Source organism: Monodelphis domestica, chromosome 1 (assembly GCF_027887165.1).
Source record: "Monodelphis domestica isolate mMonDom1 chromosome 1, mMonDom1.pri, whole genome shotgun sequence".
In the NCBI taxonomy this organism is placed as follows: Eukaryota; Metazoa; Chordata; class Mammalia; order Didelphimorphia; family Didelphidae; genus Monodelphis; species Monodelphis domestica.
The window spans coordinates 442,863,005-442,889,181 of record NC_077227.1 but is presented as its reverse complement, the minus strand read 5'-3'; the positions used below and the strand labels follow the sequence as shown (position 1 = coordinate 442,889,181).

Sequence of the window (26,177 nt, the reverse complement as noted above, 5' to 3'; positions counted from 1 at the left end):
CTATTCTGATACACTCTTTTGATTTTCTATTCATATTCAAATTCTGTAAATTTAAATAAAACAGCACTTAGAACTCTGGAAATTACCTGGAATGCAGCTCAGTGCTACCATTATTGTATTTGCTTCCTCTTTCCCAGATACCAAAGTCAGGTACACGGTAGACTCTTTCTACACAAAAAACCAGGTTTTGAATGAAGGCTACCTAAGAGAAAAAAAAAGAAAAATGAAAGATCACTTGGCTAGCCTAAAAATGTACTTGCATCAAGTTGAATTTTATTATAGGTCTCTGATTTGTACTAATATTACTGATTGTTTTAAATTTTAGAATTCTTGTCAAATTAAGCATATTAGTGCACATCTGACAATAATAAAGCAAAATGTGAGGACCTTCAGGAATAAGTTGCCTCAAACCATGAAAGAACCTTAGTATTCAAAACTAGGAATAGACAGGAAGTTGCAAAGAAACAAATTTTCCCTTGACATAAGGAAAAACTTTCTTACAATTAAAGTTTAAAGTAAAAAAAAAAACCTAAATCTCAAGACCCTTTAGCAACCTGGTTGTCCTTCAGCTTTAACCTTTTTTCACAAAACATGCCCAGAATGGAAAGTGGTATTTGAAGTATGATCTGACTGGACTAAATACATGGAAATATTACCTTCCTAGTCCTGTTTATATACCTCTTAACACAGACCTATATTCAAATCCCATTTTTTAAACATACTGCATGACCCTGGAAAAATCATTTAATAAAGCCCCAGCCAAATCTCTAAGACTCTAAGTTGCAGCTTTCCAGTATTTGAAAGTTTCCAGAATTCCTTATACTAATGAAATCAAAGGTTCAGATTTAAAAAATGAAGTTTAAGACTATGCTTTTTAAACTATTTTATTGCATTGTTCTTTTATAAATAAGTTTCCAGTCCATGAAAAACACCCAAATCTTCTTTCACATATACTGCTAATTATCTCCATTTCATTTCTGGGAAGTTAAGGCCATCTTCCACATTGATACTGAACAATCAATGACTAGTACGATGGTTGGCAAAAAGAACTTAATAAATGCTTCTTGATTTAACTTTTGGGAGTTAACTACTCACTCCTCTAAATCCTAACTGTACATTTAGCTGAAATTTCCATCATTTACCCAAGAAAATAGTAAGACTTTGTTTAATGCTTTCCTAAATCTTAAATAACAAATATATACACATATATGCATGTTTATGGTTTTATAATCTGACCTTATCATTTTGCTCTTAAAGAAGCCTTGTTGGTGCATTGTGATCAGTTTTCTTTGCTAAACATTCACATCACCCAATAATCCATTCTAGAAAAATTTCCAAAGAATTCAAGTCAAACATGTGGCCTGAGATTTTCAGGCCCCAGTTTCCCTTTTCTTAAAAAAAAAAAAAAGATAATCAGGATATTTGTCTTTATTTATTCCTTTTTTATCTTTCCCATTCTCCACAACCTTTCAAAAATCACGAACAGTTGCTCATAAGTCACATCTACTAAGTTTCTCCTTACCCTGTAATTCATGTGGATCCAATGACTTGAATGTTAGTGCAGCTGGGTACTTTCTATGTCCCTAAATCATCTTAAGTATTACCTTTTCTCTATATCTAAACAGTAATCCTTTTCCTTCCTTGACCATCCTCTTTAGATTCTTTAAATGCACATATTTTTTATTGTCCTTAACTTTCCACGTAAGTGTAAGGTCATGCAGGGCTTTAGCACCTAAACCTGATATTCTTCTTTTAGGACTATACTACAGTGATGTATTGAGGTTATAATTTGTCCTTGCATTTACTTCTGTACCTGTTGCTGAGTTGTTGGGTTTTTTAATTTGTAAATTGTTAAATAAGTCCTCTTTCATCTACATAATGCTCTTTGGGTAATTCTATTTTTTCCATTGTCAAACTTATTTCTCTGACTTCAGAATTCTATTCTTGAAAAATTTCTAATCCCTCTTAGGTTGACATTTACTTTGTAGTATATTAGTGTTTAGGATTCACTTTTATTCTTTCAACCCTTTGATATCTGTTCTACTCAAAGCTGGAACACACTTCAGACTATTTAAAATTTTACTTCTTTACATAAAACTCTAAGGTGAACTACTCACATTTCCTTTAGGAGCTCATCATTTCTACTACAGCAACCAATTCTTCCTTTATGATGAAAATTAGATTTAGAATAGAATTTCTCCTTATTTGAACCCACATTAAGGAAACTAGAGAAATTATTAACTGCTTGGCTTTGAGAAGCAGATGTCCAGAAAACTGAATTCCCCTTTATCTACTACATCATACCTCTTTACCAGCAATCTGTTCCCTTAACTTTATTTTTTCCTTCTCTCTAGTTGATGTTTAGTATATTCCAATGACATCATGACTTGTGTTTCTGGCTTCACTGACCTTTACCCATGTTTTTCCCTTATGATTTTCCTCCATTCTTTTCTGGTTCCTAGATTTCCTTGCAAAATATTTCTTCATACTGTACAATGCTCCACTTCCCCTTTTAATCCATACTGTTGTTCACAAATAAGGGCCATAGTATAGCCATGGATTTCATCCCCCCAGGTCTCAGACAGGATGAGGTCAAATTTGCCTTCTTTTATTAAGATCTCTAATTCATCTTGTTGCCTACCTGTAATTTGATTTATTGAGTAATGACATTCAAATCCAAGGGTTTCCTTGCTGGTGTTCCCTCTAATTCTGAGATTATATAATTTTATGAAAAATCAGCACGCAAAAGTTGAAATAAACAATTAGAAAGATTTTGGAATACAACCCATTTTAGGTTCCGTCTAATCTCTCTTTTCTAATAGTAAACTCTTCATATTGTATTGCATTGCTATACCTCCTCCTTCAAATTCCTATCTACTCATGTCTTTCATAATGATCTGTTTCCCCAATCACCATACTGAAACTGTTTTCTCAAAAACTACTACTAATCTCCTTTTACCAAATTCAATAATTTTCTTTTTTTAATCCTTAGCCTTCTTGAGGTTTCCGGAGCCTTTGGAACAAATGACCACACTTCTTGGGGAAGAGGGAGAAGTTCTTTCCTCTATTTCCTATTTTTCAATTTATGCACTTACCTGCCTTATCTCACATATTTAAACCACCCTACAAATTGCTGCAAGATCATACAATATAATACTCAGAGTCTTAGTTTAAAGGGACTTCAGCTAGTATCTCAATAAAAACCCTCTCTGCAATTATAATAGAAGGGTCATCCAGTCTTTCTCAGAAGATCATGTCCTCCTCACCACACCCCCTATCCCCCCATAGTGAACTTCAGTGACTCTTACTCCCACAATAAAGATATTAAGTTCTTTGGCTTCTAATAACTCTTTACATCCAGGGCCCATATTACTTTCCCCATATTTTTACATTCTTCTCTTCTTTATAGACTCTACAATTTATTTATAAAGACTTCTTTCTAGAACATTATTCTTCATCTCTTGTCTATGTGAGTTTGCATGCACTGTTCCCAATACCTTGAATAACCTTCTTAATTTTCAACTCTTGGAATTCTTAACTTCTTTTAATATTTAGCTCTGGGGTCACTTTGTGCTGGAGGCCTTTTCAGGACTTGTTTTACCACCGTCTGCTATTTACCTTCCATCTAAGATTATCTTACATCTTTTCAATCTTATATGCTCTGATACACACACACACACACACACACACACACACACACACACACACACACACACATGTACTGTCTCCCGTATTACAGTGTAAGCTTCTGGAGGAAAAGGTCTGTGTTTATTCTACCACCTACTCTTTAAAAAAATTCCCTGTACTTAGCACAGTGTTTGGCACATACTAAGTGCTTAATAAATGCTAGCCAATTAATTCTATGGATGGTATCACTACCCTCTTAGTCATCCAGATTCAAAACTTCGGAGTGATCTCTAACTCTTTCTTTTCCTTCATCACTCCACCCTTTAATTGGTTCTCAAATTCAACTGGACTTCTAACACTAATAGTCTCATCCTACTTCCACATGTCTTATATTTCATTCCCTCCAGTCATACTGTTGGTACCCTAGTTCTTACATATGCATCTATTGAATGCACAGGTTTGACCACATTACTTCTCTGCTCAGTGCCCTTAATGGATCTCTAAAGAATAAAATAAAAACTCAGTCTAGCATTTAATGTTCTTCATAACCTAACTATTGTTATCTACCATTTTGGGCTTATTTACCATTATCTTTTACTTTTGCATATAATATAGTCATCAAACTCAACTATTAGTTATCATATTTAAGGCTATGATATCTCCCATCTCTGGAGTTTTAGAGTGACTATTACTGTTGTTTGGAAGTCACTTCTCCAAATCTACTAATAAACTAATAAAATTTCTCCTTTCCCTTGGAGCTCTCAGTTCAGGTGCTGTGTCTTCCTTTAAAGTTTATCTTCCAAATTACCCACAGTTGAAAATGTACTTCCCTCATATTTTTTAAAAACATTTTGCCTGGATTCTCCTTTGCTGACATCACATCTTGTTTTACAATTACCTGTGTAAATTCCATTTCTTCCCTAGATTAAGATGAAAAAGTTTTTTTGAAAATCTTTTTATTTTTAGAATCTTATACACAATGCATCTTTGTTAAATATTAATTACATTTTTGTTCATTTGTAGAATGTGAATATAAATGTAATTATAACTAATAGTTAAAGGGACATAGCATGGTGTACAGGATGGACCAATCAACTTGGAGTCTGGAAGAACTGAGTTCAAATTATGGCCTCAGATATATACTTGGGTAACTTATGGCAAGTCACTTAACTTCTCTATCCTTTACATATCAAACAAGAGAGTTGAACTAGAAGGTCTCTTTTACTTTTAAAACTATCCTTTTATTGTTTTTCAGTTGTTTGATTCATTTCTGACTCTTCATGACCTCACTTAGAGTTTTCCTGGCAAAGAAACTGATTTGTCATTTCCTTCTCCAGTTCATTTTCTATATGAGGGAACTGAGGCAAACAGGGGTAAGTGTCTTGCCTAGGGTCAAATAGTTACTAAGTGTCTATGATTGGATTAAAACTCAAGCATTCCTGACTTCAAGTTTAGCACTCTATCTACTCTACTACATAGACGGCCTATATATATTCAATGTTCTATGAAAATTTTTCCCAATTATATAAAATGCCAACATTTTGTTTAAATTCTAACACATGCTCCAGTTGAAATAATCCTCCCACTGATAAACATCTTAGCTCATAAAAACCTTTTCATTTTATGTGATTTTTAATCCTGTTCTTCCATATATCTATCATGGAAGATTGATCCTACATGCTAGGGGTTGTCTTCTGGGGGTTGATTTTTTTTTTTTAACATTTCTAGTATAAAATTGAAGCTCTTGAATTATCCATTTGACTGTCCCACGTCCTTTTCTAATTATAGGCTGCCTTAATGAAATCTTTTAGACTATTTCTTGGATGAAGATGATTTTTTTTTATCAGAGAAATTTTCAAACTATCTTGTATTCTCCTTTCCTTGGAAAAATATCCAAGTTTTTCTCCTTAGGCGATGAAATTGTTATAACTGCTACATTATAGAAACAACAGGGATAGATTTGTCTAAAACACAGGAACTTTAATAAAAGGAGGTCTCCAGAAAAAAAAATGATGGAGACCTATTAAGATTGTAATGAGATATCTTATAAACTTTGGCAAGACGAGCATGTTCCAAACAGCTGCAAAAGAATCTGTTTTTCAAATGTCAGGAGACTAAAGAAAATATCAAAACTATAAATATTCACCAGATTTTTTTTTTTATTTTTTAACAAGCCAGGTCAATTTTTCACATGATAGCTATCAAAGCAACCCCTAAGTCTGTCCCTTTAAGTCTTCCAAACAGTCAAGAAGAGTGTGAGGTATTGGAATTTCCCAAAAAAGCAAAACCAAAAAAAAATCCCAAAACTATCTGAAGAGTATACCATTAGCAGAAGAGACACTGAAATGCTACATTTGGTATTTCTATCTTATCTGTAATCAGTATTGTACTCACATGACACTTAGAAGCTGAGGCCAATATAGGACCATGTTCAGATTGCTTTGATACTGCTGAGTAAAGACTAATGATTTAAAAATAGATGACTTGGGCTAATGGTAAACATTTTTTTTTTCTGTCACGTCAGCAACTATAAATAGTTGTCTATGTGTAAGCATAGATTAATCAGAGAAGAAGAAAATGTTATTAACCAAACCTGTCTAAATTCGTATTGCTTTTTGAACTTGCTACTCTGTTTTCCATATATACATGTTAGTTTAGCAGTAATTCTGAAAACATTTTTCTAATTCCCTAAGCTACCTATGCTATATATTTGAGAATATCTCAACAAAAGCCTTTCTAGTTAATAAGGCTAACATATTTTAATTCCCTGGCATTCTCATTTTGACAACTACCAAAAAATTCTTTTTTTACAAAGCAGGCATTCTGCTGTCCAACTAGGAATTTTTTTTTTGTCCCAATGGGCAATTCACAAGTAAATACCACATTCCTTATTTTTGGTTGGACTCCTAACTGATTTTATTCATCAACACTTTTAAGATTTAGTGGCAGAAAATGCTAAAGAAACTGCTATATCATATGGCCATAGAGTTAAATTAGGCAATCAAGAGATGAAGGTACTTTAACACTCAATCTGTCACTGAAACTCTGCAGTAGTATTTCACAATGAAATAGCTACTATCTCAATCTAGAATAAAGCCCTGTAACAGGCAGATCAATTGAATGGAATACTCAAGTTGCCTCCAATTGAAGGTTATTTCATCACAAATAGAGAAATTATTCCCAAGCATACTTAGGGTTCTCAAATGTAACAAATAGTATTTATGCAGTATTGTCATTATACTGTTTAATTATTGGCATTATGGCCCCCTTTCCTCCAGTGGTTTCTATAGGAGATAAATTTATATTACTTAGATATCACCTTTACCAAAATTAGAATGTTTTCAGAAAACTTTACTTCAGTTTTGCTGTTATGATATGGCCACTGTGGCTTACTCAGTCTCTTAAAATTATGGCTTCATATGCTTCAGAATTGAAATTGTCACAGAGCAGCTAGGATATGCTCCAGGCCCTGACCAAAAAAAAAAAAAACACCCTTCTTATGATCCTGAAGCCATCGTATCTTTCTTCCCAACTGATCTGGAGATCTCTGTCATGCCTAATGCCCAAAAACATAGCATCAGGGCAATGGATGCTGCCCTCAATCCAAACTCTAATCTTCTTTTTCCACTGAATACGCTGGAACCATTCTTTACAGTTAAACAACTTCCCTTCACACTAAATTTATTCCTCCTGCACTTCTTCCATTCTCTGGTTTGGTGAAATGTAACATTTTTTTGAAGTTACTTTATTACTGATACTTCTAAAACTGACTGCTACTTCTCTTTCACCTACTGACACAAAGGGCAAGAAACAGGACTTGGCATACTCAGTCTCCACTCACATTCTTTCTTTTATCATCATAGCAACCATCTCTTTTCTCCTTTAAAGTTCACCACTATACCCTAGCTAGATTCTTATAGTTGCCATTTATGTACCTCTGAATAACTCTTGCTCCCTACTACCCAAGTCTTTTTCTCCAACATAATCACTGCCACCTTGAAAAATTCCAGTTTCATATTTCCTCAACCTCTTTAATTCTTCTTTCTCAGGTCTATCTCTACCCTACACATGAATGTTGATACCCATCATCTCCAAGTCTAGCCCATTATAAAATATTTTTTCAAGTGTAAAAATGTCTACTTATGGCTTTTTTTTGATTTGAGGAAGAGGATCTCCATTAAGGAAACAGAAATGAAAACAGTTATCCTATTCAGACTTTGAAGAATATGAGCAGCTACAAATGCCTTTTAATAGGAAAAAAAATTCACTGAATCACTCTGAAAGTTTCTAAAAAATGAAAATTAAATTAAATTAACAATACTGTGGTTTGTGAAACCTTTTCTAGAAATTCTATACTGAATCCAGGTCAGCTATTAGTGTCTATGGTGACATTCAAAGACATTACTTTAACACTCTGCAGCTCAGTGTCCCATTGCCTTCCCTAAAAAACACATGCATACATAGATACATGGATGTGTACACACACATACATACACAGACATACTTCCCAAATCATTCAAAATCTTTATTTTAGGTGGGAGGGGAGATTTGATGCAAATGCCTCAGAAGCTATTCATACTTTTTCTATTATTTTATGTGTGTATATTACATATAGTGCTACTTGGGTTAATTATGTGTATAAATTCCCAAATTCCACTAAAATATGGTATTAGTGAAAGGACATGACTAAATTATTCAAAGCTAATTGTACATCAATCCTAATCTTCTAAAGATCATTACTGAACATTTAAAGATGTTTCTCAATATTTTATTTCAGTGTTTATCACATGAATATCTTCCTCTGATCTAGTTTAAATCATTCAAATTTTAATTTAGGCTCTTTCCCTACAGTGTCAGTTATCTTATAAACTTTGTATCTCCCTGCACCATATTGTGGGTACCTCTATTGCTTTCCTTAAAACACCATCCTATTTCTTCATGTCATACTTAAAATTTGGGAACAAAATTTAGAGACAAAAATATATAACATTCTAACATGGTACATTGTATTTAAGTGTTTAATATTCCTTTGTAATAGTGTAACAATTGTGTTTTGAAGAGCAATATTTGAAAGGTATGATTAGTTATTTACTAAGTAATCTGTTTTGTTATTTAAAGGCTGTAACAGAGTAGGAAAACTCAATTATCAATGCCTACATCAAACCTCTGCAAAAGTAATGCCATTAACCAAATGAAACATTATATAATCTGCAGTTAAAACCTTAGAATAACGAACTCTGAAGTGTTAGTGTTGAAAAAAAATTGCTAAAATGGGACAGAAAATGTGAAGTGTTCTCTTACCTTTTCGTTCACATTTTCATTGAATTAATGGTTGAAAATCTTCAATCCCATTAGATCAATACAAAAATCATACTATTAGAAATTATGAGCTTATTCCTTTTTATGATGATGAAAAAATTAGGGGAATTTATATTATTCTTAGATCCTCTTTCTTGATATAATATTTGACCAGCCAGTTATTCTATTGATGTCTTTACAGACATCTAAAAGAAGTTGGTTAGTTTATGTAGGAAGCTCCCAAATGCCTTCAATTATGATAACCAAAATATGATAAAAATATTCTTTCATTCACAGTGTCATGGATAGGTTAATTAATAAGCTGTGAATGATATTTGCAAAGGTAACAATAATTTTAAAAGATAAAAAGGGAAATTTTGTCACTTTACATGTTTCTCCTTTGGGAAAGTTATGTAATGATAACAATAGTTGGAATTAATATAGTATTTTAAGCTTTGCAAAGTGCTTTACAAATACGATCCCATTTTATATTCAAAAGTCTGAGAAGCAGGTATTAATTAGAATAATCCTTTTAAAGATGAAGAAACTGAGGCACACAGATTAAGTGACTTGCCCATGGTAACACAGTCAATAAACATCTAGGGTAGGATTTAAATTTAAGTCTCCCTGACTCTAGGTCTAGCACTTTATCCAATGAACCACTAGATGCCCCCGAATGCTTTCAGGTCATACATTATTTACAAAATGTTTTTTAAAAATTATTTGTACATTTGCTTCTGAGATACAAATGAGTATTTCAGATGAAGAGTCAGGGTTATAGACTGCTAGCAATGAGTTATGTGGCAACTCCTTTTAAACAACCACTTCAGAAAGGATTAGAATCTGAAGTTATATCCAGATATTTAGCATTTCAAACTATTCTGACTGTATTCATTAGATAAAATGGTTTGTGACATCAAGCTCTAATGTAGCAAGAAGGAGAATAACTCTTAGTTGCACAGTACAATCAGACTAGCATCTTCACTGTTATTTTTAGAAAGAAACTTTGCAAAACCTTCAAGTAACTTTTCCTGTGTATTCTGTCTTTAATATAAAAGAGAATTCTGAAGAATCACTGTAACTGACAAGAAGTTAATTTGATGAGCAAGGAAAGGTGATATAAATTGAAACAATTTGAGAATGTAAATTTATGCCACAACTAGAGTTAACTGAATTCCTGAAACCAACTATAAAGAAAATAAGCAAAATTTATGAAACATATTTATTTGTGAGGAAGATTAGGAAAAGCCAGAGAGATGAAATTCCTTTTATTTTCTTTTTTGAGGTGTAAACTAAGGAAAATGAAACCAGAAAATTTACAAATGAAGCATTGCTATTTCACACCATCATAACAAATCATATTTAAATAGTATTTTAATGTTTAGAAAACCTTTTACATACAGCATTTGAGTATCAGTCTTTCTGAATTCAAGTTCTTTATAATCTATACTATATAGCATACAGCCATATACTCAAGCAAAGTGAAAATATCAATAGGCCTGCATGACCCAATTACTATTTATAACTTGAAAATAAGAAAATCCTGAAGAATTCCATAGCAAATCTAAAGTATTTGGCAGTTCACCAGATTAAGGGAATTGTTTGATACTAAAAGACCATAATACTTTAAGACCCTACCAAGGGTGGCTGTGTAAAAGAACATTTTACTGATTCAGCAGAAAAATGGTTCTGTATAGCAGATGAAAAATGAAGCAGACTATTCTCTAAAGAGATCAAAAGAAATCAAGATCATGATTTGATAAATAAAATTTTCAAAAAAAAAAACGATCATGATTTGGCCCAAATAATTGGATTACCCTACTTAATTTCTGTAATTTTTAAAATTAATATCCAATATTCAAGTTCTTTGCTATCCTTTTCTAAACTATGAGTGTATCTTGCTCTTGACTTCTATTTTTTATTTGAATTTATTTATTTATTACATTAAAATATCTAGGTAACTCCCTCCACCCTACAGAAAAGGCATCATTTGACAAAAAGATATATGTGTATATAAAACTATCTTGCTTATTTCTATTTATCCGCTCTTTCTCTGGAGTTTTAAATGATCAATTTTAGCAAAGTAGCAGGATATAAAATAAACTCACATAAATTATCAGCATTAGGACTATACTTGATCTTGCTTTCTATTTAGCAAATGTCAGTAATCAAATTTGTCATCATTTATTAAATGTTTCAGGCTTAAAAGTCAATGGTGTCACTATGACTGATTTTATGTAAATGGGAAGCACACTAATGGAAGTTCAGGAGCTAATGTAGGAAGCAGTAGGAATATATTACCCTTACACTAGGTTTAAAGAGATAATTGTTAAAAAAATATTGAGCAGTAGCTGCATTTTCATGATTGCAGGTGGTCACAATGCTAGGGTATCACTTCAACTTATTGAAGTGGGTGTAGACAGGGTTATTTAAAAAGTCAAACATAGTCAGGAAGAGGAAGAGATTAGAGAAAGTAAAAATTAAGTGCTATGCTTCATTATTCCTGGTATGTAACAAAAAATAATCATTTATAAAAAGATATCATTGAAAATTACTATCACATATCTATCACATAGTTGAGAAACTCTTAAAATTACTACATTGTTCCAACAATTTAAAAGGGATGCAAAAAATGAGGAGAGAAGTAGATTTTTTTTTCTAATAACCCTTACCTTCTAATTTAGAATCAATAGGAAGTTTTGGTTACAAGGCAGAAAAGGTGTAAAGGCTAAGCAACTAGAGTTAAATGGTTTGCCTAGCATCACACAGCTAGGATGTTTCTGAGGCCAAATTTGAACCCAGGACCTCCCATCTCTAGGCCTGGTTCTCTTCATTGAGACACCTACCTGCTCCCAGAAATAGATACTTAAAAAAAAAAAAAAAGATAGGCATCTACATAGTACAGGGGATTGTGTGCTGACCTGGAGTCAGGAAGATCTGATCTAGATCTCATCATAAAACATTCACATGGTCTGAGATGGGTACTGAGCAAATCACTCAATCCTCTGAGCCTCAATTTCCTCATTTGTAAAATGGAAATAATAATAGCACCTACCTCCCAAAGTTATGGTGAGGATAAAATGAAATAATATTGGTAAAGGGTGAAACAAATCTTAACCACAAACATACTACTATTATTACTATTTTTAATATTACTATTAGATAATATTACCTTAAATTGAAAATAGCCTACAAGACTATTTTGACAAAATTTGTTTTTGAAATCTTCACTTTTATTAATGATATTCTATAGCCACTCTTTTCCCTTTCAGCAACTGATTTTAAGGATGTAGCCTTTCAATATCCATTTGCTAAGTGCTTACCATAATTAAGAACATATATTCATATCTAGAGTAATGGCATATGGTATGCCATGAACATATTGATAACCTTGATTTGGATTATTATAGTATATTGTTCTTCAAATGATAATTTTCTGACTTTTCTTAATTTTTTCAAATTAAATATCATCAATCAAAATCTGGTATGGTCAAATGATTTTTTTGAAGTCAATATTTGTCTATTTGATAATTTTCAAAATCTTATAATTTAAAAAATCTTTACAATATGGATTGCAATGGATTTTCCTTTGTCCTAATGATTCTTCATATAACAGGGCCTAAAAAGGAGTTTTGGATAATTTGCATAAAGAAAAACAAAACCTAAATAATTCCTGAAATTTGACTACTTTAAAGATGAATATTTTTTATACAGCAGTGCCTTGATAATTAAAGATGGAAATCTCTTACAGAATTAAAAGAAAAAAGTACAATTGATATATTGAACCATTAAGACTATAATTTTGGGCATCAGATCATTAAAAATGTTATTTCCAGGAGCATTTATATTATCAAATTCAAAGTATTCATATTAAAACTTTCTGAAAACCTGAAATATATGGTAATTTCTGGCTAAATAAAACTATTTGTTTTTGTTTTTACTATCTCAGGAACACATTTGGGAAAATGGGCCTCTAACATAGTCTGCTCATGTTGAATTGCCAAAAGACTATTTCTACTAAAATTCTGTCCTTGTATGTCACTCTGGTCATCTAAAATTCTTTCAAGTGATGTTAATTCACATTTATATAGCACTTTACAAAGCTTTATAAAGCATATTCCTGAAGAGGAAGGTATTGCTAGTATTATTTTCCACCATTAATAACAGAGAAAACTAAGGCTCAGAGAAGAAAAGTAATTTGCAGTCAATCAGCAAATAATGGAGCTAGCATTCAAATTAAGTATTTTTTCTACTATTCCATGATTTCTTGAAAAAAAAAATGGACTGTAATTATGAAGGACACAGACAAGACAAGAAAGACAAGAAAAACACTTTGATTTTTATTTTGATCACACATATACACACCATTTTTTATCACTGGTTGAATGACTTAAGGCCCTATGACTTTACAAAGAATGAGCAAAACATAAAGAAAGTAATAGAAATGTGGGATTTTTTAATTCTTGAAGTTTAAAAGAAAACATCTGGAGGAGGAGGAAAAATTAATCTTGGAAAGCTTCACTTTTTAAAATGTTTTAGATATGTTTCTTTTGCTCATTTGCATGAATATTGAGACTATGCTACAGATAGCCAGTAGTTTCTCTTTCAGATGTAGAGAGGGAAAACCACAATACCCAAAGGGGAAAAAAACAAAACAAAACAACATCATATACTAGTTTAAAACGATAGTCACCTAAAACTTTTGTGAGGAGGAAGTGGGAATGGTAGAGAACCTCTTTTCTGAATAATTCAATTACCTACACAGTTAGATGATTCATTTGTGGATGTTCCTATCCTTGCATTCTGAATATAATAAAGCAGGCCATTAACTTTCTTACTCTCCAATGTAAATGATAGATCCATTAATCAATGGAAAAGCAGGATGTTTTAATTATACAAGGTATAAGTTTAATGCAATATATGAGCTTTTCAAATTAAAAGGAAGCAAGACAAGTAGACAAATTGTTGAAGTGGGTTTAACTTGGTCTTTTTCATTTTCCTTTTTTTTTTCATTAATAAATGAAAACACATCTACTCACCTGCTATTCTATCTCTTAAACTGTGTATGGAAGTGACCCTGATTCCAGAAGGTGGCATGAGTGAACATGAGTTCAGGCAGATATTAAACTGCAAAAGCCTTCAAATATAAGCAAAATGACCCTAAGAAAACATCTAGTTAAGTTTGGAAATGCTTATTTCAAGGAAGTAATGAATTTCTCTGGTCATAGAATTAACAAAACCAACTATTAAGGTAAGAGGAGAATTATGATCTGTATTGATAGAAGGGGTGGGCATAGTGATAAAATGACAAACATGCTGAAGGCTTTGAAAAACTACTAAAGAGGCATTTTTATTTACACATTTAAAGATATTCACAAAATACATATGGAAGTTCCCAATGCAACACAGTTCTTGAAGGTTCATTGACGGATTGTTGTCTAAAGGCTATAAGCCTGGCAGAGTAGGGCTAAGTTCATCAAAAAATGTTTTCCACCAGGGGATTTTTTTTTTGTCACAGAAACCCATAGAACTATTTTTTAAAATGATGTGGGTTTACTTCTCCTTGAGACTATTTATTGATAGGTAGCAGAGAAGGGTAAAAATCTTAATATGTATATAATTATGCAGTCAGTCATATACTGAGTGTTTGCTGAATGAACAGGTCATAATTTGGTTCTAGAAGGGATTGCAAAGCAAATAGAATATTTGGCCCCTATTTTCAAATTATTTAATATTCCAAGAGCAAAATTATCATTGATCAGCAATGTATTATGTTCTTAGCATTATATCAGGAAATGATCATTCAAACTGAAGATATTAATATCAGGACTGCAAACTTTTTCTACTGTACCATGATGCTTTAAACACAAGCCAATGGAAGAAAAGAAGATTTCAGAGTTTGAAATGATCAACTAACTAATTTCCCATATTTTATGAATGAGAGAACTGATACCAAGAGATTAAATCATTTGCTCAAGAACACAATTAAAAATGATGGAGTTGAACTTTGGATCCTAGTTGTCTGGTCCTGAATCCACTGTTTGCCATTTTGTTGGAAAAATGAAAATGAATCACTGAATATCATAGTCTGTCTTCCAATACAATAATTTGAATACATACATACATGCATATATGTATACATGTGTATATGCACATAGATATATGTATGTATATATTCAGACATATTTACACACATACATACTTATAAATTCTTTGAAGACAGAGTCCTTGTCCTTTTCATTTCATTTCATATTGCATCCCTAACATATAATACATTCATGTGCACTTAGTAAATACTTAATATATTATTGAATTAAATAAAACCAAAGTATTCATTTGTCTGAAGAGAATGCAAGAAACACCCACTTTAAAATAGTCTTCTCTAATTAAAGGATTTTTCATTTACTATTAGATCACTATTATATTGATGATAGGAGCTGAAAGCTTCAGATATTTAAAAATGAGTGTGCAGGAATTTTCCTTCTTTCTTTTTTCTTTTCTTTTCTTCTTTTCTTTTTCTTTTCTCCGGACTTCTCCATGCTCTGACAGTTGTTTAATGAATTGAACACTCTCAAGTACATTGAGTATTGGAAAATTACTCAATAAATCAATCAGTAAGTATTTATAGATGGCCAGTTGTAACTTCAATCTACTTAATCCAGAAGACTAAATGTAGGGCTTTATAGGGGAAAAGGAAGCACATGTCTTTCTGAAGTAGTTAAGTCTATGTGTGGTATAATGAGCATTTATCTTCATATTAGCATTATAAAGACCTAAAAAAGGAACATGCTATTTGTCTTTGGGAAAATATCAAATACTTTGCTGGTGTCCAAACAGCAAAAATAAGAACACAGTATGATACCAATAAAAATATGCTTTTAACTTTAAAAGCCCAAGCCCCCCCCCCCAAAAAAAGCAATGGAGCATGAGGAAGAATAAGAGAAGGAAAAATCTAGTGGAATGACTGCCATTTTATCAACGTTAAATTTTGAGGTAGTTACAAACTTTTATTTCAGACCATGTTAAATATAGTCATTACAGAAATAAAATCTTACAACCTGCTAAATGTTCTGCTTATTTTTGGTGTTAGGTTCTAAAAATAGAAAGACTTTCTTCCTATATGTCTTCTGATGAACATGTGAATACAAGAAATAATTAAATTTGATTTTATACAAAATAAGTCAAACAAAAACGAAATGAGACACATTTAAGAAATGTGTTTTATTCCTGTAAAAATTTAGACAATATTACCTCATCAGTGTTGTAGATAATCTGAAGTCCTGAGGAAATCATTTCCACAAGGTAAAGAAGATACAGGGACACAGCATTTATCTGAAGTAAAATGACAATATAAAAAAAAGGTTAAGGGGAGACATCCAGAGTGATGTGTTATAAAAGCAAGTGAAAAGTTAAAATTTTAAGTAATTTTGTAGTAATGTTGGCCCTGTTTTGCTTCACTGAAAAACACTGGCTTTCTCATTTAACACTATAACAATAACAGTAGTGATGGGTGACATTTGATTAGGAAATATACTTTATGCAATGCCGTTAAAAATTGTTGTTATAATATTTGTTTTCAAAGTTTTAAATAAAATTCTAGATTGTCCTACAGGCAATTAGAGGGTGACAAAATTATCACAATGTATATATGTAAATGAAAAAGTTATTGGCAAGTGACATATTTGCATTGTCAGTAACAACATAAACAGTAGGACACACATCTAGAAAACAGTTCTTTCTGACTCTCAGTGAATAAAGTATTGATATAGCCACCTGCAGGGATATATTAATTTTAATCAATAGGACAAAATATAAATTTTTAATGAACAAATGAGATAATTTCCTATTTTAACTTAATAGTCTATTAAAACAACTCTATCATATGGTGAGCCACAATATCAGAGAAAACGAACAAGAAACAATGAACAAAACATCTACTTTAATGGAAAGACATTCTTATAAATGTGTGTGCAGAGTGAGAAAACAGGTCAAAGTGGCAAGAACACTGAAATATTTGGTTGAAGTTGAAAGAATTATTGCTCTATAAGTCCTTACTGTGATTTTCTGTACCTTTGAGACTTCTCCAAAACACAAAGATTTTATTGACTATTATGGCATGGAATTTTTCAAACCAAACAACTTTCTATAATGTGTTAAGTAGAACATTCTAGGGCTATTTACCTATTTCTCTTAGAGACCATACCTACTATGAATTGCTTGAGTTGTCCTGAAGGACCTTATTTAGGTTTGCCCTGTTGTTAACATTTGTTCAAGGATTCTCTCACATTTTTATGAGTCTAAAAAAGGACAACCAGACACTGTAATTGTTTACTGCACTTCCCAGAATGGTCTGAATCATTCCAATTTCGAATAGGTTTTCAAGCCTGACTTAAGGAATCCAGAAAAACTCTGATATAAAACATAATGGTTTTGTTATCTCATTAATGTAAGTATTGCAAATTGCAATCCATTAATTCCTTTTAATCTTGGATAAATCCTAACATTCCTCAAAGACAACATTCCATCACCCATCTCTATGTAGCTAGATGACTGTTCCCCCAGGGGAGAATGCACTTCCTTCTCAATTCTGCCTCTTCAAATTCATGTTTTCCTGCAAAATTTATAGACTTTCTATATGACACCTTAACTAATCCCTTCAGGCACTGTTGCCTTCCTGTGCAAAACTACCTTTTTTTATTTGACAACTCTTACTGCCTTTCAAATATCTCCAACTGTATGAACAGAAGACATCTTTAAACTCAACATGTCCAAATGTGACCTTATTGTCTTTCCCCCTAAATGTTCCCTATTCACCAACTTCCCTATTACTGCAAAGGGAAAAGAAACATTTTTCCTAGTCCTTCAGCCTCATAACCTAGGAGTCATACTTGAGTCCTTAACAATGTCTCACTCACACCCCTTATATCTAATCTGTCAACAAAGCCTGTTGATTTCACTTTTTCAAAATCTCTTGAATATGCCCCCTTTCCTCTGACACTGCCAACATTCTAGAACAAGCCTTCAAAATATCATGCCTAGATTACTGCAATACCCTGGTAAGGCTGCCTGCCTCAGGTCTCTCCCCACTCTTATCCATTCTCCATTCAGTCACCAGAGTGATTTTCCTAAAGTTCAGGTCCAAACATGTCAACCTATACTCAATAAACTACACCAGTTCCCTATCATTTCCATGAGTTTTCTGAAGTTACACGATCCAAATTGTCTTCTTCTCTTCCCCCCCCCCCCCCCCCCAGAGCTGGAAAGTAATTATTTCTGGGCTATACATTTTTTATCATACAAAACATTTCTATATTATTCATTTTTGTAAGTGAATAACCTTATAAAACCAAAATACTAAAACATATGCTCACATAAACAAGTGATGAATCATATTATGCCATTTTCATTCTTACTCTAAAAGTTCTTTCTCTGGAGGTAGATAGCATTCCTTTTCATAAGTCCCTCAGAATTGATCTGGATCATTGTATTGCTATTAGTAGCAAAATCTATCACATTTGATCATTCACCAGTATTGCTGTTACTGTGTACAATATTCTCCTGGTTCTGCTTATTTCCCTCTGCATCAGTTCATTTAGGCCTGACACACACTTTTTGATCCATAGCTTCCTTGATGTTTCACAAACAAGACACTCCATCTCTCTTAGCTCTGGATATTTTCTCTAACAGCTCCCTGTCTTTTGAATGCTATTCATCTTCTCTACCAACTGGCTTCCTTTAAGTCCTAACTAAAATTTCATCTTCAAATGAAACCTTTCTCAAATCCTTAATTCTAGTGCCTTTCTAATCTTATTTATCTTGTAAGTAGTGTGTTTATATATGTGTGTTTCCTTGTTACCTCCTTCATTAAACTGAGAACTCCTAAGGGGCAGACAATATCTTTTGCTTCTTTTTTTATCCTCAGAGCATAGCACAGGGCCTAGCACACAGTAGGCACTTGGTAATTGTTTACTGACTGTATTCTTTGTATACACATATATGTGAATATATGTACTTGCCTATATTCATATATATTACACATGTATATGTTTAGAGACAGTGTAATTTAGTTGATTAAGATCAGTCCTACAAGTCAGGAAGACTTAAATTTACATCTTAACTAAAGCATATAGGCAATATGAATCTGAGCAAATAATTTCACTTCTCATTACCTTGAGTAACTCTCTAAGATGATAAATAGGAGAAAAGTTGAAGATTTATATTTGGCAGAGGAAAGACATCACTGGGTCTTTTTAAAAATTTTTTATCAAAGGGGGGGATGAAGAAAAAAGAAAATCTTGTCTCAACAACCTCCAGGAAGTGATGCAGAGTGAAAGGAGCAGAACCAGGAAAACATTGTACTGATACACTGTGGTACAATTGAATGTAATGGACTTCTCCATTGGTGTCAATGCAATGTCTCTGAACAATCTGCAGGGATTTAGGAGAAAAAACACTATCCACAAGCAGAGGACAAACTGTAGGAGTAAAAACACCGAGGAAAAGCAACTGCTTCACTACAGGGGTTGAGGGGACATGTCTGAGGAGAGACTCTAAATGAACACTCTAATGCAAATACCCACAACATGGAAATGGGTTCGAATCAAGAACACATGTGATACCCAGGGGAATCGGGCGTCGGCTATGGGATAGGTGGGGGGGTGGGAGGGGAGAAAAGAAAATGATCTTTGTCTCCAATGAATAATGTTTGGAAATGACCAAATAAAATAATGTTTAAAAAAAAAAAGAAAATCTTGTCTCTCTTGCTAATAATATAAGTTCCTTGAGGGCAATGTTTTCCTCTTCTCTTGGCATTTAGCACAGTACATAACAAAGAAGGCTATACACTTCCAGAGAAATAATTGTTGGAGTCAGAATGCAGATGAAAGCATATGATTTTTCAGTTGTTTATTTGGATTTATGTTTTTGGATTTGGGTTTTATAGGATTACTCACTTATTAAAATGATCAATATGGAATTTTTTAAAAATAAATTACATGAATAATCTGGATTGAATTAATTGACAATACTGGGATGGAAATAGGAAAGGAGGAAGGAAGATACCTTAGATCAGACAACTTAGGAAAACTTGTATGGAAATTTGTTATTACAGGTAACTGGTAAAAACAATCACATGCATATAACAAATTAATTAAATAAGTAATTAAATTTAAAAGGTGACTCCTTGGGATCAGGGAGGGAAGGGAGGCAGGGAGAGAAATTTGGATCTTAAAATTTGAGAAAATGTATGTTGAAATTATTATAACAGTAATTGGGAAAATTAAATATCTTTAAAAATAAAATTAAAGATTAGAAATTAAGATAAAATATTGTTGATAGTGAAACATAAACTTAAAAAAGAATATAATCTGATTCATGGAAATAAAAATTTATTTGAATTTTTTTAATGTCCATATTATGTTTTTAACTGTTTTGGGGCTGGGGCTTCAAGTCTGATACCTGTTTCTTAAAAAATTCAGAGTGGGAAAGTATGAAGAACTGAATTATTATTCATCAAATTAAGACTTTCCTTTATGTGACTTATGAATGGAAAACAGAGGAAAATAATGAATAGGAATAAGAAGGACTTAATGATGTCTTGAATAATTAGTGGGCAAAAGAACAAGATAAAGGAATACTTAAAACCTATCTGAAACAAAATAATGGCATCATGTATCCAAATTTCTAGAATATTGCTAAAGCATTCCTTTAAGAAAAAATTTTCTCTCTTTAAAAAGTATTTTTAAAATAGAGAAAGCATCAATGAATTAAATAAGCGATTTTAAAAACTAAGGAGAGAAACAGAGCCAAGATGGCAGAGGAGAGATAGCAATTAAGCTGAACCCTCCTAACATTCTCCTCCAACAAATTTTGGAATGGTCGAATCAATAACAGTTCAGGAAGAGACATTTTTCCAGTTTAAGACAAATTCAGGAAGTCAAAAGCAAAACCAGCAATAGGCCTTAGAGGTGCTTGCAACATAGTAGCAACGGCAGTAACTTTAGAACAACTAGCCAGAAAGTGAATAGAGGGAACCGTCTTCTAGCACTAGATGTCTAGTAGTAGTCTCTGGGTAACCGAGGATGACGAGGATGACGATTCTTTGTGCTCTTTCATCTGTGATGTAGATGAGTGTGCACAAAAACACTTCTGCGTGAAGGAGATTTAAGTGGAAAAGTTGATGCACAAAGACAGTCCTACTCTCTCAGCGTTGGAAGCGTGGGTCCAGTGGCACAAAAAATTGTTACACCTGGAGACTTCCTCAGCTGCACTGGATGGTCCTGTTGTCTTTTGTGCTCCAACACACCCTAAGCACTCCACAGTGCTTTGCTGCGTCGCCCTCTCAGCCGTTGAACCTTCTTATTGGTTTCTTCCACCTGTTCCGCTGAAGCAGTCTTCACATGCTGGGTGAGCAAAGCCCTGGTTTACCAGGGGTCGACGACCCGATGGCTACCCTCACAAGGTTTAGCCTGCCTGTCGAAGCCATTGCCCGGGGTGTGGCCGCTGCTGCATGCTAGCAGCTAATAGGAGCCACAAGTGAGAGCTGGGTGTCAGGTGGGGGTCAGAGGCTGGAGAGCTGCCCTAGCAGGGCATGACAAGTCCTCCCTACCAGAGATACTACTCCTCCCTGAGCACCCCATACACCCCTAGCACTAGATGTAGCTAGCATGAATTGGCAACTCTTGCCCATATGCACTTCTGGGTTACAGGTTCATGGCAGAGAAGAACATTGGTGGTTGATCACAAGGGAACAGTGGCTGTCATCTCAGTTGCAAGGCAGAGAGGAGCACTAGCTCCTATGGTTACAAGAGAGCAGAATCGGTTCACAGTTCCAGGGTCAACTGTACTGCTAGCACTTGAAGCTGCAAAGGAATAGGTGCCCTTCATGGGAAAGAACAGAACATAGGCCAAGAGAGCAGTGACTCCTCTCATGATAAATCAATAAATCATCCCAGAACACTTCTGAAGCAGCAGAAATGTGCAGACACTATAAAGATTAAAATTTTGGGTAAGCTGAGGCTGGTAGAAATTAGTTTCTCTCTGCAAGGAGTATTATATTTTTATGAGGTTTATTAAAGATTAAGGATTAAAGAAAATACAGAATACGAAAGCACATATCTAGGCCAGAGAGGCCTAGACAAGATAACCTCACATCATGAAAGAGATGCATCTGCTCCAAAACAGAAGTCCAAAAGAGCCCGAGCCTATTCACAACCAGGTTTAAATACCCTATCTCGCTCTCGGCCAAGGTGAGAATTCAGTGAGATTAGAGGGCATTCTGGGGAAGTGGAACAAGGATTTCTGGGGATTGAAGTCCTGGATTTGAGTCTATTTTTACAACACTCAGAACTATCTCTGGAAAGAAAGCAGGGAGAAAAAATGTGAAGCCAGGGATAGTACATCCCTAACTCTATGGGAACAGAATACAACAATTAACATAAGTTCAAAGTCAAGAAATAAGATGCAAAAATGTGCCAAAAAACCCAAACCCTTAATCATTAAGAAAACACTATAAAAACAGCTACAAGGAAATCCTTGAAGGAAAATGCTAATCGGACACAAGCCCAAGAACTCTGGGAAGAGTTAAAGAAAGAAATAAAAGTAGGATTTTGGGAAAAGAAATGAGTCATATAAGAAAGTTTTAAAAAAATTAATAGTGTGGTAAACAGGAACAAAAATACTGAAGAAAATAACATCTGAAAAAGCAGAATTGGCCAATTGGAAAAGATATGCAAAAACTGAATGAGAAAAAGAATTTCTTAAAAATTACATTTGGGCAACTGGAAGCAAATTATTTTATAAAACATTAAGAAACAATAAAAACAAACTCAAAAGAATGAAAAAAATAGAAAAAAATGTGAAATATCTAATCAGAAAAATAATTGGCCTGGAAAATAAATCAAGAAGAGATAATTTAAGAATTATTGGACTACCTTAAAGCCTAGATATAACCATTCAAGAATTATAAAGTAAAACTGTACTTATATCCTAGAAACAGAGGGAGAAAATAGAAATGGAAAGAATCTACCATTCACTTCCTAAAAGAAATCCCAAAATAACAATTTCCAGGAATATTATAGCTAAATTCAAGAGTTCCCAGGTCAAGGAAAAAATATTTCAAGCAGCAAGAAAGAAACATTTCAAACATCATGAAACCATAATCTAGATGACACAAAATTTAGTACTTTTCATATTAAAGGAGCAAAGACCTTAGAATATGATATTCTGGAAGACAAAGGAGTTAGGATTACAACCAAAAATAAAATACCCAAGAATTGCAGGCTGGGAGCTAAGAAGGTAAAGGACATTTTGTTCCCTTGAAACTTACACACATATACATACACACACACACACAGATACCACAGATAACACATGCACACAGGAAAAGAAATCACTTCAAAAGAAAACAGTAGGAACACATCTCACTGGGGTCAGAAAAGAGAGTGGCCCAGGCAGCAAAACATCTGTGAGAACAAGCAAAATTCAGAACAGTCCAATGTGCTTCTAATACACCAGAGGCAACAAATCTACAGAATAGCAATAGCCCAGCCCAAGCCACTCCATACAGGTATAGAAGGCAGAAAGGGTAGGGTAGTGGGTCTAGCCTAAGTCAGCATATGTAGTGAAAAAACAGAGATGGTGGGAACCTATGTATTTCAACATGGCAGCAGAGTACCTATAGCATATGAATAGACCTCACAATACCACTACCATGTCTCTACCTCAAAGGGATCAAAGGAAAAGGTAATGGATCTATATGTAAAAAATATTTAAAACAGCTAATGCTTATTGTGGTGGCAAAGAATTGGAAATTGAGAAGATAATCATTCATTAGAGAACGATTGAACAAGATATAGCATATGATTATGATGATTACTCCATCATAAGAAATGATGAGGGGGTGGTTTCAGAAAAACTGAATTATTAACCGATGCAAAATGAAGTAGAACCAGATCACTGAACATAATAACAGCAATTATTTAACAATAGAACCCATGAAAGACTTAGTTGCTCTGATTAATACAATGGTTCAAGATAACTCCAAAGGACTCATGATGAAAAAATGTTATTCACTTCTAGAGAAAGAACTGATGAACACTGAGTGCAAATTGAAATATAATTTTCACTTTATTTTTCTTGCTTTTTTGTGTGACATGGCTAATACATGTTTTATATAACTTCACATGTATAATATATTACATGGCTTCTTTTCTCAGTAGGTGAGGGAGGAGCAGAAGGAAGGGAAAGAATTAGGAACTAAAATTGTTTTAAATGATAAAATAAACTTTGTCTTTTAATGAACACACACACACACAACCAAGACAAATCAACTGACCCAAAAAACACAGGAAGAACTTTTGAAAATTACAGAAATAGATAATAAAGATATTCTAGAAATGATAACACTAGAAGTTAATTCATTAAGTTTTTAGAAAATCAACAAACCTTACCCTAATTTGAACACAATGAGGAAGGTAATACTAAGTCATAACAATAAAAAAGAAGATAGAGATATCACAGAAGAAAGGTAATAAGAATAAAATTTGTGATAAATAATTCTATATTACAGGATGAAGAATTGAAGGGAAATGGAGGATTAAATATAAAAATATATAATAAACAAGGCAAAAATCTTGAAGTGAAAACCTTAAGCAATCCAATCTCATAAAATAAACCTTAATAAATCATAAAGTAACTAACAAATAAAACAAACTATTTTGAAGATGAATATATAGGAATAGTGTAAAGAGGAATTAATATCTATCTATTCAAAATGTTATTTCCTATTGGGTAGGGGAGTGCAGTGGGGAGCTTTACCCTTAATTGTTCCTTTTTTATTCTGTATCTTATGGGGTTAAAATTTGTATAGTACTTACTAAGCTTTAGGTGCCTCCTCCAACCAATTTCTATGTGAGTGTCCTTTCTCCCCAGCATGCTTTAAGATGGTATGAGAAACTAATTTACTATTATTGCTAAAAATAGCAGTAAGATAAAGAAAGTAAAAACACAAACACTAAAAAAAGAAATTATATAAACACTAAAAAAAGAAATTAAACCAATTACGAATAACAGGGTGGTTTAATTAACCCCCCCAAATCAACAAAAAGACTGAACCAGTAGTGTGTCATGAAAAAATAAATACACAAGAATGACAATATTTCTGAATTCAATAACAAAACCAGGAAAAGAATAATAAAAAGGGAAATTCTATTCTAAGTAACAACAAAATTCAAAAATTATCTTGGAGTTGATCTACTAAAACATATTCAAGACAGAAAAACAATTATAAAATGCATTAGAAAAATAAAAAGTGAATTAAATAATTGGGGAAAGTTAATTCTTCATAGTTATGCCATAGCAACATTTAAAAAATGCCATGTTACCTAATGGATTTAATACTATACCAATCAAATTATCAAATTGTTACAGATGGAAAAGTGTGGAAGTATTCACCATTATAGCTAGGATGAGAATTCTTAACCAAACAAGAGTAAATCACAGAAGACAAAATATATAATTTTGATGAAAGTAAATTGAAAAGGCTTTGTACAAAACTAAATTGATGCAATTCAGATTAATAAGGAAATAATTATTTGGGAGAAAAATCTTTGTATCATATATCTGATACTCAAAATTAATAATAAATGAATATATATATGACCAAATAGATACATCAAAAAGCCATCCTCCAACTGATATACTGAAACTGTTCTCAAAAGAAGAATTGGAAATTATTTATAAACAAAATATTGTTACAGATAACACTACAACAAAGAGAAATTGCCATTTAAATGAAAAACTCATATAAATGAAACTAACAAATATAGTTATGACGGCCAACTTTTGATATGGGAATAATGTGACTTCTTTCCTTCATAGTGTAGATGAGGGAATACAGTAGAGAATCTTGGATGTGCTATTTGGATTTGTCTGATATGTTGCTTTTGCTAAATTTCTTTTCCTTTTAAAATATTTGTTAAATTTGTATTACCCAATGGAATTGGTTGTCAGCTCCAAGAGGGGGGAAGGAAATAAAATGAATCATGTAAATGCCAGGAGCCATCAAAAACAACACTGTTTGACATGGTCACACATGGAAACAAGGGACTTCAAAACAACACCCAGAAAGGATGGAAACATCCACAGAAACCCCCCTAACTAACTTTCCTTATTAACATCCCCTTATTATTGGAATTGCTATGATTATTATTCTTACTCAGCCCAAGGAAAAATAAATGAGAGCAAAATGCTTT

At 33.0% G+C, this 26,177-nt stretch overlaps 1 protein-coding gene across 6 annotated transcripts in view; it reads right to left on the bottom strand.

Annotated features, from left to right (window-relative positions):
* PHKB (phosphorylase kinase regulatory subunit beta) overlaps positions 1-26,177 on the bottom strand; it is a 256,746-nt gene that overhangs the window by 163,765 nt on the left and 66,804 nt on the right. For all 6 annotated transcript variants that reach the window (XM_056812255.1, XM_056812257.1, XM_056812258.1 and 3 more), the window contains 2 exons: positions 16,177-16,257; positions 87-202 (listed from right to left, as the gene is read on the bottom strand). In XM_056812255.1, the coding sequence (XP_056668233.1) occupies positions 87-202; positions 16,177-16,257 (197 nt within the window). The remainder of the gene's footprint in view (positions 1-86; positions 203-16,176; positions 16,258-26,177) is intronic.